This window comes from Mirounga leonina, unplaced genomic scaffold (assembly GCF_011800145.1).
Source record: "Mirounga leonina isolate KUSES-001 unplaced genomic scaffold, KU_Mleo_1.0 Mir_366, whole genome shotgun sequence".
NCBI classification, from domain to species: domain Eukaryota; kingdom Metazoa; phylum Chordata; class Mammalia; order Carnivora; family Phocidae; genus Mirounga; species Mirounga leonina.
In genome coordinates this window covers 26,311,135-26,324,039 of record NW_023270709.1, presented here as the reverse complement: position 1 = coordinate 26,324,039, position 12,905 = coordinate 26,311,135, and the positions used below count along the sequence as shown (strand labels likewise).

Here is a 12,905-nt window from a genome sequence, read left to right as displayed (position 1 = left end):
CAACATAGTACTGGAAGACCTAGCCACAGCAATCAGACAAGAAAAAGAAATAAAAGGCATCCAAATTGGTAAAGAAGAAGTAAAACTTTCACTAAACATGACTACATATAGGAAAAAACCCAGAAGACTCCACCAAAAAACTAGTAGTACCGATGAGTGAATTTAGTAAGGTCATGGGATACAAAATTAATATACAGAAATACATTGCATTTCTATACACTAGTAATAAAGTAGCAAAAAGAGAAATTAAGGAAACAGTCCCATTTATAATTGCAACAAAAAGAATAAAATACCTAGGAATAAACTTAACCAATGAGGTGAAAGATGTGTACTCTAAAAACTATAAAATACTGATGAAAGAAACTGAAGATGACAAAAGAGAAAGATATTCCGTACTCATGGATTGAAAAAATATATATATTGTTAAAATACTATCCAAAGCAATCCACAGACTTACTGTAATTCCTACCAAAATACCAATAGCATTTTTCACAGAATGAGAATAATCAATCCTAAAATTTGAATGGAACCAGAAAAGAACCCAAATAGCCAAAGCAACCTTCAAAAAGAACAACAAAACTGGAGATACCACATTCCCAGATTTCAAGATATACTACAAAGCTGTAGTGATCAAAACAGTATGGTACTGGCACAAAAGAGGACACATAGATCATTGAAACAGAATAGAGAGCCCAGAAATAAACCCATGATTATATGGTCAATTAATCTTCAACAAAGGAGGCAAAAATATACAATGAGAAAAAGACAGTCTCTTCAACAAATGGTGTTGGGAAAACTGGATGGCTACATGCAAATGAATGAAACTGGACCACTTTCCTATACCATACATACAAGTAAACTCAAAATGCATTAAGGACCTACATGTGAAACTTAAAACCCTAAAAATCCCAGAAGAGAGAACAGACAATAATTTCTATGACATTGGCCACAGCAACATTTTTCTAGACATGTCTTCTGAGGCAAGAGAAACAAAACCATCAAAATAAAAAGCTTCTGCACAGCAAAGGAAATAATCAACAAAAGTAAAAGACAACCTACGGAATGGGAGAAAATAGTTGCAAATGACAAATCTGATAAAGGGTTAATACCCAAAGTATATAAAAAACTTCTACAACTCCACACAGCAAAAACAAATAAATAATCCAGAAGACATGAACAGACATGTCTCCAAAGAAGACATACAGATGGCCAGCAGACACATGAGAAGATGTTCAACATCACTCATCACAGGGAAATGAAAATCAAAACCACAATGGGTTACCACCTTACACCTGTCAGAATGGCTAAAATCAAAAATCCAAGAAGCAACAAGTGTTGGCAAGGATGTGGGGAAAAAAGGAACCCTTGGGCACTGTTGGTGGGAATGCAAACTGGTACAGCCACTGTGGAGAATGGAGGTTCCTCAAAAAATTGAAAAAAAAAAAAAAAAGAATTACCACATAATCTAGTAATTCCACCACTGGGTATTTGCCCAAAGAAAATGAAAACAGTAATTCAAAAAGTTACATGCACCCCTATGTTTATAGCAGCATTATCTACAAAAGCCAAGATATGGAAACAGCCATAGTGTCCTTTGATGGATGGAAGGTGTAGTGCATACCACAGAATATTACTCAGCCATTAAAAAGAATGAAATCTTGCCATTTGCAATGACATGAATGGAGCTAGAGAGTATAATTCTAAGTGAAATAAGTCAGTCCAAGAAGACAAATACCACATGATTTCACTCATTTAAGAAACAAAACAAACAGGGGCGCCTGGGTGGCTCAGTTGGTTAAGCGACTGCCTTTGGCTCAGGTCATGATCCTGGAGTCCTGGGATCGAGTCCCACGTCAGGCTCCCTGCTCGGCGGGGAGTCTGCTTCTCCCTCTGACCCTCCTCCTCTCATGCTCTCTGTCTCTCATTCTCTCTCTCTCAAATAAATAAATAAATAAAATCTTAAAAAAAAAAAAAGAAACAAAACAAACAAAGAAAAAAGGAGACAAACCAAAAAACAGACTCTTAACTATGGAGAACTAACTGATGGTTCCCAGAGGGAGGGGATGGGGGGATGGGGGTAATACATGAAGGGGTTTAAGACCACATTTATCACGATGAACACTAAGTAATGTACAGAATTGCTGAATCACTATACCTCATACCCGAAACTAATAAAACACTGTATGTTAACTATACTGGAATTAGTGTTTTGTTTTTTTTTTGAAGTGAATACTATCTGTGGATGAATAAATAGAAATATTGCAGTTAGAAGGAAGGAGGTGGTATTGCCCTGCAACTTATTCAGAAAAGAGTAACAAAAAGCTATAAATAAAAAATCCATAAATGGATTGCAGACAGTGTCATATGAGGAACATCGAAAAAGCTGAGGACATTTAGACTGGTGAAGGAAAGACCAAGTAATAACCCACAAATATCTGTAAGTCTGCTAAGTCTCCTTCAATGACATGTGCCACACCAGATGACAGGAACAAGATGGCCAGGTTAAAATTATAAAGACAGATTTCAGCAACACATAAAAAATAACATGCTAACAACTGGAGCTTCTAGGGAATGGCTGCTTCTGAGAGGTCACTATAGCCAGAATGGTTAACTACTTTGGTTGCATAGAGATTTTTAAGTCCTTGATGAGGGACCGGCAAGATGACATCAAAATCCCTTCTAGCCTGGTCATACTGTGATTCTGCAATTCGAAGCATGTGGAGACAACTGATTCCCCAGGACTTAGTGTTTATTCATTAGAGTTGGTTTGTTTCATCACTGGAACCATGTCAGAAACTGTGGCAAATGAACGGTGACGGATCGTGCAGAGCAAAGCCATTGTAGGATATGGAACAGTCATTCAGAGGATGATCAAAGGCAAGTCAGTTACTTGCCCTGGGCTTCACATTCCCTAGAACGAAGAGATAGTCTGTAAAACTCCTTCCAGTGGAGAGGAGTCTAGTTAGTGGCCATTAGACCTGGACCCTGGCAGGTTTCCTGAATTCCAGTCCAATATTCTTTCATTCTTCTCTGCAGATGGATCTTCCTTTAGGGAATACTTTTCCCCTATGGTTATGCGAGGTGAGGCAGCAGAAGCAGGAGCTAGCTGGCATCGGATGCATATGGAGCCCTTGTGGGCCCTCCTGCCACACCTGCCTGTTGACCGACACTGTCAGAACGAGTTTCTCAGGTTCACATGCAGACAGGCAGCCACTCGGCCACACTCTGGCTAATGTCACTGTCAGACCTGACCCATCAAACCTCCTCGGTGTGTGTCTGAGTGCTTCACAGCACCTCCAGCTGACCGGATAGGACTCCAAGGACCAAAGAGGAGCCTCAGAGGAAAGCAGCCTGGGTCTTTGAATGACCACTGTGGGGTCCCCTGACCAGACACACCCACAATGGACTATGATATGAGCGAGAAACACATCTGGAAATACTGGGGATGTGGCATAATATCTGCACCCCCTTTCCCTCCTCACCTGTTATACCTGTTATACTGGCTCATTTTGGTGCCTTTGAAAATGGCACTGCCACTCTTTACCCATGTGAAGCTCTCATCCCCAAAGCAGACTTTCTAAAAGTCACTTCTACTAAGAAAATAATTTTTGAATATGAATTTATAAATTAGTGTGCTTGCTCCTTAATAAACATGAGTAAAAATCTCCCCAAATTAGAGGAGCTAAGAGTGATATGTATCCATTTCTAGGGATGTTTTTCTCTTCCTTCCCCATTTCAGTGTCAGGGAGGGGCAACAGGAGACACAGAGAAAAGCAAGTATCAATATAGTAAATAGAGTTAACGCTAATAAAATGAAAATATTAGTTTTGAGGAACAATATTTACATTTAATAAAAGATTGTATACGTTTATTCCATTTATTTGTCATGATGACACAATGATGTGGGCAGTGCTGGGATTTTAGAAGCAAGCTGGCTCAGGCTCAGAATGATCCCATGTCCAGACACTGCCAGGGAAAGGGAGAACCTGCAAGCTGAATCTCACATCCTTGGGGAAGAAGCCAGATCCACTTGGACCCATGACCACAACCCATGGTTTTAGGCCACAGGCTTGTGCCACCAGCCGAGTCCCTTGGATGGAAGAGCTGGGCATGAGCAGGACCTGTGAGCCGGGCTCTGCTGTGGGCAGAGTTCAAATCTCTCCGGCATATACCTACTACATTCCTCCACCAGCACTCTGTCTCCACTTTCTTCCCTTTCCTTCTCAGTTTTTAAATTCTGTTCACAACATTCTCTTCCTGTGGGTCGCCTTAATCAAGGGGAAACAAACCATCATCTCAGGTACAAGTTACACTGCTAATGACTCTCCACATGGAAAGAGCCAAAGAGGAGCCATTCAGTAACCAGCGAGAATCTAGTGTGGAGGTCATCTTCTTCCCTATCTAAAAAGCCTCTTCCTTACTTAAAAAAAAAGTTTATTCCTTTAAGAATATGTAATAGTGGGATGCCTGGGTGGCTCAGTCAGTTAAGCGTCTGCCTTCGGCTAAGTCATGGTCCCAGGGTCCTGGGATCGAGTCCCACATTGGGCTCCCTGCTCAGTGGGAGCCTGCTTCTCCCTCTGCCTCTGCTTATGCTCGCTCTCTCTTTCTCGCTTTCAAATAAATAAATATTTTAAAAAGAAGAAAAAGAATATGTAATGGTGTACTAAAATGTTAAAATCAAGTAAATCAGAAAACAAAGCACTGAAGTTGTTTTCTTTTGTTTTTCTGAAACCATGTCAAGCTATTCAGGTTTGAATGAGAAATAAACTAAACACAACTAGCCTGAGGTAGTTTGAATAAATCACTGACCAGACAGATAATTACTGTGACCTTCATCCACTTCTGTCTCCAGTCATCTACCTATCGTTCAATAAGTACGGTTGAGCATCTACTATGTTCTAAAAACATACAGAGCACTGAAAATAAATCCTAGGATAATAAACCACACGCCTTCCTACATGGAGCTTACAGACAGAGAGTGTTTAGAGAACACTATGGTGAGAGGTATAAAAGCAGCTATAACAGCTATGAGGAGCAGGCACTGGAGGAGCCATGGCCTCCATGGAGGGTTGTTCAGGTTGTGCACCGTGCAAAACCAGTCTGTGAGAATGAACTCCCCTGGAGTCATGTAAGCACAGACCTATGGGAACACAGAGGTGGAGACAGGGAGGGTTTCCTGGAACACTGAGGCAAATGGAGATCTGAAAGATAAATGGTCATCAGCCCAAGAGATATGTGGGGCATGGAGGGGAAGTGACAGGAAGAAGGCTGCAGCTCTGTGGAGGCCTGAGACCCAGGCTGGGAAGCAGCAATGTCAGGGATGACTAGGAGGAAGGCAGACAGCAGATCAGGGTTGGCAGTGGGGACCTGGTGTTCAGGATCATATCACGGTTTCTGAATTGTCAATGCTCCGTGCAGGGCAGGCGCTAGGAGGGATGCTCCGTGGGTGGCAGGTGCTAGGAGGGAAAGGTGGGTTTACAGACAGAGAAGCTCCCAGTTCTGAATGTGCCGAGCCCGAGGTGCTCTGGGACACTTAAGTTCAGGAGGCAGGGGAACACTTGAGCCCAGAGCAGAGCAGACAGGGCAGAAGTCAACAGACGGTAACCACGGGTTCTGACCACGGGGCCCAGGCAGCAAATAACACACTCGATGCCCTCACCAGCGGGGTGGGTGGAAAAGAAGCGTGCGGGCCTCAGAGGCCCACGGGAAATCGCTTTCGGGAAGGATGGGGTTTTCTGTGTCAGGTAAGCGCTGAGACATCAAGTGAGAGGACAGCGGACAAGCGCGCACAGGATGCGGCCGGGAGTGACCTGGGGCAGCTGCAGAGGTGGCCGGGCGCAGAGCGGACTGCGGAGCAAGGAAGGTGAGCAAGAGAGACAGCAGGTGCGGAGGACACGAGCCCGAGAGCCGCTCAGCACCAACAACCCCATCTCCCCCGGCAGGCGCGGGAGCTGCCGCGTCGGGGCACCAGAGCGGCTCCCCCGACGGCCTCTGCACCCCTGCGGGCTCGCACGTCAGCCAAGGCAAAGGATCGGCAGCGCCCAGGACCGGGCGCGGACGGGGAGTAGCGTGTGCACCCCCGAGTCACGCACAAGCACTTTCAATCACCAGCAAATGCTCTGGTGCTTATTTTCCACCGTGTCGCACTCAGACGTGAAAAATTCCACACACGCCGCCGATTTGTCGCACCCACGCGGCCGCTGTTTTTCTAAGGGCTTCTTCCAAGGGCACGTGCCCCGAAGCGCTGGGAACCTCCAGCAGGGTCTTTCCAGAAACTGCTGCGCGCCCTGCGGCCAGGCTGTGCCCGAGCGCCCGGCGGGCCGGTTCTGCTGCCCGCGCCCACCGCCCCGCCCCGGGGCGGAAAGGGCGAGGGGAGAGGGGCCCTCCCGGCACCTACCGCCGCCCGCGTGGGCTGCTGCTTCTTACTCCGCTTTGGCCTTAACTTGGTGAAGTGCTCCAGCTTCTTCCCCTCCTCGGAAGGCAGCTCGGACACAAACCCCGAGCTCCGCTTCTCCTGCCGCGCGCACGGGAAAGGCGGGTCCTCGACGTGAATGGGCACCTCCTCCAGCGCTTTGTCGAGATCAAACTCCATCTCTGAAATAAAGCAGAGCCCCGTGCCCACGCATTACACAACTCCGCAAAGTCACTCCACCACGGAATGGCAAACACGGGCTCACAAACCACTTCACGCGCCCCGTCCACACTCACTCACACACAGCATCCCGGGGAGGCATCCCGGAGGCGGTCCGAGGTCCGCGCTGGGGGTGTCTCGTGGTTACAGGGAAACGGCGGGCATTCGGAAGTAACTCACCGAAGGCTCTGGAAACAGGTCGCAGCATCCGGCTATGGATACTCTTCCTTTTGGACTTCGGGGTCATCTAGCAATGAAATAAAGAAAGCACTGAGGTATCCACAGGAAACTTGCCTTGCAGACTTCGGAAACCTTTCTGGGGTGGGTGGTGGGTGGAGAAACCCCTGGGCTCAAATGTTTACACTACTTGTTTTGCTGCTTCAGAGGGTGGTTGGTCACATCTGACAGCCTGACTGGAAAGACTGAACCCATACATTTCTAAATGTTTATAATGTTCTCAGCTGATACAGCCCCCTGCTTGCTTCTTGCCTCCAGGCCTAACCAGTTACCTTCTATTTATATGGCGGAAAGGAACAATGAAAGATACGGAATGTAATTCCAAGCTGCGCATGAGGATATTAAAATGGATATTAAAAAACAGATTAAGGGGCGCCTGGGTGGCTCAGTCGTTAAGCGTCTGCCTTCGGCTCAGGTCATGATCCCAGGGTCCTGGGATCGAGCCCCACGTCGGGCTCCCTGCTTCGCGGGAAGCCTGCTTCTTCTCCCACTCCCCCTATTTGTCCCTCCCTCACTGTGTCTTTCTCTGTCAAATAAATAAATAAAATCTTTAAAAAAAAAAACAGATTAAAAGATTGCAAACACCAGTCACTAACAATTGAAACTACAACTATCCACTGCTCGTTACCACCAGAACATCAAACATTATTGATGCAAGGCAATGCCCAACTCTTTGTCCCTTTCAGGATTTAAGCACTGTAACTGTTTTGTTTCATACTTTTGCCACTGAGATTTTGATCTTTATATTATGGGCAAAGGCTAACTGGGAAAAAGATGCCATGACTTGGAAGTCCGTCTGCTGTCACTTCTCAGTAAGAGTCCTTCATCCTGTTAGTCTTCTAAAAAATGAAACCTAAACCCAAACCGCCAAAACATCTTAAGCATTGGTGCCAACTGTTGATGATGTAAAGCCAAATCTAAAGAGGGTAATTAGCTTCTCCCGCAACAGGACCACAAGCGTGAAAACGGGAGGTCACCTAGAGAACTGAATCACCTAGAGAAATGAATTTGAAGGAAGAAACTGAGTCACAGAGATGACAACAGCTCCCATTCGAGCCGGCATTAGGAGCAGCATCGGGGACAGACCCATTGTGAGGCTGGCCCAGCATCCCTCCGAACCGCACCCTTCAAAATCAATATACAGATGAATGGACTTGAGGGATGTTTTAATTGGTCTGATACTGGAAACTAGCATTTGTCTAAAATAAGAGATAACAGAACTTACTTGGTAGTCTTTCATTTAATAGGGTGCCATGTAAGGCTTTCTCAAAAAACATCCACACAGTTGACACTCTTTGGTTCAAGGAATGAATGGTTCATACTGACCTTTAAAGCAAACAACTTTACAGTTCTAACAATTTTATGCCAGATTTAACAATAGTATCCTTTCGCTGTTACTTATTATTGAGAGAAAAGGGAGAGAAAAGATGAGCAATTACATTTAAATCCAGACTGGTCTTCCCGAAATATACAGTGAAAACTTGGTGATTTGGTTCTTTCAAGGTTTAGTTAAAGGCAGATGATCTGAGGAATATCTATTTGTAAACAACAGGCTTTGTGGGTTCAGTAAAAAACACAGTCAATCCAATGCAACTGGAAAGGGATCCAGCTTCCAGGTTGTTCTCCCCTCAAAATGCCCTTGCAGTCGACTGAACAGGATAGTGGACTGACTGGTCTATTCATAGGTGAACCTCTAAAAATAATTAATTTTCAGGAGACACAAACTCCTGAAATATACGCTATGTTTAATGAAAATGTCTTTAGTATTCCAACCACTTTGTGCACAACCTTGATGGGTAAAAGGATCAAGAAGCAGCTGGGGATATAATTTCCAGCCAATTTGTTTAGACAGCCACAAATAAAGAAGAAAGAGGTTTAAAAATGCATGGAATGACGATGTCTTCCAACATTTTTTCCTGTGACTCTTGATTAGATTTTATAGAAAGAGTGTTCATGGGCAAAAATAATCTGGCTCGTTTCCCTACATAACCTTTATAACAGAGGCCAAATGTGTGTAAAACACATGACAATTATGACATTTCAAATATATTACAATTTTAAATATATGAAATGGAATTTTATGTATAATTATATATAAAAGAATACATAGACTACATAATATTTATAAGCATATGAAAATATAAAGAGACATTTACAAACTGATGCCAATCTGTAACTAGGTCATTCAGCTCAACCTAATTTTACAGACAAACTGAGGAATTTAGGAAATCATCAGGATATTTGATGGCAGACATCAACCAAAGGGAAACTAGTTCGCTCTTCTTGGTTTGACTTTCTAATGCTTCAAAGCTATCCTTCATTTCATATGCTCTGTACAAGAGCAAATACCTCCTAATTGCATTTCACATGAAACTCTCCCACTGTATGTGACATATCTGTTAGTTTCGAAGTTTTTGACATTTGGACAGGGACAATGGACTTTTGCTAAAATAGGCAGGACTCGAAATCAGACTAGTTTCTGAAACTGGTATTAAGAATGCAACTCAATTTTAGACATTTCTTCTGATACACGAAAAGTTTCATGATCTCTTTCTTATGGTTTAAGTATAACAATGGGGGGGGAGTGAATTTTATTTCTCTCCTATTTTTCTTTCCTTTCTTTCGAATTTTTTCTTCCTTAACAGTTTTAGATAAAAAACTGAACTTGCTCACTCTTTACTGGCTTACTCCTATGATCCCGTTACATATAAACCTAAAGCAAGAGGAAATATAACAATGAGCTATGACTATCTACCCAAGTATATATTTAGGAACAAATATTCTATGTTTCTCCAGAAATCTGGTTTATATGTACTCCTGCCAACCCCCCTCACACCTGTTGATTAGGTAAGTTGCAACCTGGGGGGGAAAAAAATCTAGTTTACCAGCCTCTTCAGAACTGTTAACACTCTTGTATCAAAATGAAAGGGCTAATTTTCTCAGGCTATTTCCTAGTCTTCATTTCCTGCCCTGGACATTTGTCAATGAGTATTTACTGACAGGAGAAATCAAGAAGTGCCCCTCAGATGAAGAGGGTCAGGGCCTGAAGCAGAAGAGGTACACATACCAAAGGACTCTCTACAAATCAATTCATGGTTAACTATTATTTTAGGCCTAGACAAAATTACTTTATAAATGCATTTTGTAATAAATTATTTTCAAATTCACATACTCAGGAAATAGGAAGAACAGTGTTGAACCCTTTAAAAAGTAACTTTAGAAGGAAAACCCTACATGCAAGACTTCTTTCTCATCCTGACATCACCAACCATCAATAAATCCCCACTGTGGCCAACTACGGATGAAAGGCAGGGTCCTATTCTCTAGGAATCAAAAGCAACACAATGTCTACGTTGCTCAGAAATCTTACTCATCTGATCTGATTTTTATAATGGAATTAAAACAATTCTCGTGTCATTCAAGTGATAGGTCTACTTTAATGCTTTGACTTAGGCTGGAGTCTGACGAACAGCACATTTTTTTCCTGTTAAACTCACTTTTAACATGTAATTCCTGACATACTTTTTTTTTTAAAAACGAGAGTTAAATTGTTTCTATCACCACAAAAATAGGATGGAAAAGCTGTCTTGTTCATTTTATCAAGTTTGTGCAAAGAATAATAAACAACACTCTCACTTTGAGCTCAAGAATCCCTAATTTTCTTTTCCCTGAGGTTAAAACAAAAAAGCAAAAAACAAAACAAAAACACGGTTGGTTAAAAAAAAAAGCTGGGAAATTAATTAGGAAAATTCTTCTCATTCAAGAAACAAATCATGATGCCAATTTTCTACAACCCTGGGAAGCAAGAATCAGGAAAAAAAAAAACAAAACAAAACCCAGACATTTAAGTAATCACACTTTTTTTTTTTTTTTTTTTTGTATACAAAGGGAAAAACCACCTCTCCCCTCTTGAAGGTTGGTACCCTCTTCATCAACACTCTGCTTGGTTTTAGGCACAGCTAGGATCTTTTAAATTCATCGCCTGTTTTGCTAGCTGAACCATCTTGTAAAATCCAATCTTGTCTCTAAATTGCTGCCTGTTTCACGCAGGATCCACAGATGGATGACGACACTTGAGTCTCCAAAAAAACCAGCCGGGCAGCGCAGAAGCAGATGGGGCACAAGAAAGCAAAGTAGTACAGCCAGAAACTGCAGAGCCACCAAAAAATACTTACACTTGTACAGCAGAGAGTCTCCATGCAGCAAAAAGGAAGGAAAAAAATATGAATGGAAGAGAGATAAAGCAACAGCATTACAAGAACAGGGGAGGGAGAGACACGGTTCACAAACAAACAGAAAAGCTCCATAAAAAGCCTTCATAGCAAAGAAACAGGGCAAGAATGAGGCCAAAATATTGGCTTAACACATCCATTCTGGCTCTTTATAAGCAGAAGCACAAAATAGCTTGAAAATAGCAGAAACTCTTACAGATGTTACCTCCTTTGTTAAGTGCATACAGAATGCCGCCTACAAACCCCATAAGGTAGTGACCCCATTTGGGGAATGGAGACGTCATCAGCTCCAAAGGCACACGGTGGACAGACCACTGGATGGACATTGGAAAACTCCATGCAGGTTTTGGTTCTTGGGTCAAACTGCTAGACCCAGAAACAACATGGGGACAAAGTATCTCCGGGCGTGTCAAAACATCCCATCTGGGGATCTTTCTCTACCATCCTATGCTTCCCCACTACACTTTAGGATGAAGTAGCTTTGAATTCTCTCTCCCCCTCAGTCACCAAAGCTTTTCAGGAATGGAGCTGATGCCAGGTTCTAGAATAACTACCTACCCACAGTGTTATCAAGGGTGATGATACCTTATGCGTTATATTTCACATTCAGTCTCTAATTAAATAATTTTTTAAACCCCACTGATCACCAACAGTTGTTAGGTCATCTCCTTAATGCTTGAAAATTTATAAGAGTTTTTAAAAACATAACCAAAACACAAGTCCAGTTATAGAATGTCAGGCTTTGTGAAAGCAAAGTACTTGGTGGGGGTAGGGGGGTGAGGGAGTCTTCCAAATTTCCTGAAAACACACCCTGAGGAAGACTACCTACTCCATCTACCTGGGGATGACTCTTCTTTTCCCAAGTACCTTATTTTTTCTGTGCCGATTTTTCTTAATGCACAACACGATGAAATAATGGGGCCCTGCAATCTGGGGATGTGAGGGTCTGGGTCTCTTTAGGAAAAAGGTGGCACAGCGGCGCCTGGGTGGCTCACTCAGCTGAGCATCTGACTCTTAATTTCAGCTCACGTCATGATCTCAGGGTCGTGGGATGGAGCCCTGTGGCAGGTTCTGCGCTCAGTGCAGAGTCTGCTTGGGATTCTCTCTCTTCCTCTCCCTGTGCCCCTCCGCTGCTCACGTGTGCTATAAAGAAATCAATAAAATCTAAAAAAAAAACCCCAAAAGGTGGCACACCAGTCAGAGGCATTCCCCATAACCATCGCCAACAACACCATTATCATCAGCATATTATCTGCTTATCAGAAAGGCTTCCATCAGCAACGTGCCAAAAAAGCCTCAGTCTCCAGACTCATTTCATACTGTATTAGGTAATTTTCTTCAAATAGATTTCATTTTAGGATTCATTAAATTAGATTGAAACAGCCTTGCTAGATGAAAGGAGGAAAAGTAAAAATACGTTTTCACACATTCTTGAATTGCCTAAAATAAAGACTCCCACTCCCCTTTGTAAACACACACCCCTTCGAAAGTTTCCTTAAAGATAAAACTATGGATACATACATGAGTGAGTTACAGCTGATGGTTAAGTCTCATGGATAATTTTAGACTTCCCTTCTTTTTGTGAAAGGTTAAATCAACAAGAGAAGTGCTCTGTCCCAATTATCCACCTAAAGATCATTATAAGTGAAGGTGAGGGACCTTTCAATTGGTTCAACTCCTAAAATGACAGGCAAGCAAAAAAAAAACAAACAAGTTCCTATGAAGAGGGAAACCATGGCAACAGACGGCTCAACTTTTCAATGGAACAAAGGTCATTAGCTCACGCCTCTACTCCTTCTTTTTGG

The 12,905-nt window shown here is 42.9% G+C and overlaps 1 protein-coding gene across 5 annotated transcripts in view; it reads right to left on the bottom strand.

The window, feature by feature from the left end:
* Positions 1-12,905, bottom strand: part of CARMIL1 (capping protein regulator and myosin 1 linker 1) — a 308,617-nt gene that overhangs the window by 32,753 nt on the left and 262,959 nt on the right. For all 5 annotated transcript variants that reach the window (XM_034985796.1, XM_034985797.1, XM_034985799.1 and 2 more), the window contains 2 exons: positions 6,812-6,878; positions 6,398-6,594 (listed from right to left, as the gene is read on the bottom strand). In XM_034985796.1, coding sequence (XP_034841687.1) covers positions 6,398-6,594; positions 6,812-6,878 — 264 coding nt within the window. The remainder of the gene's footprint in view (positions 1-6,397; positions 6,595-6,811; positions 6,879-12,905) is intronic.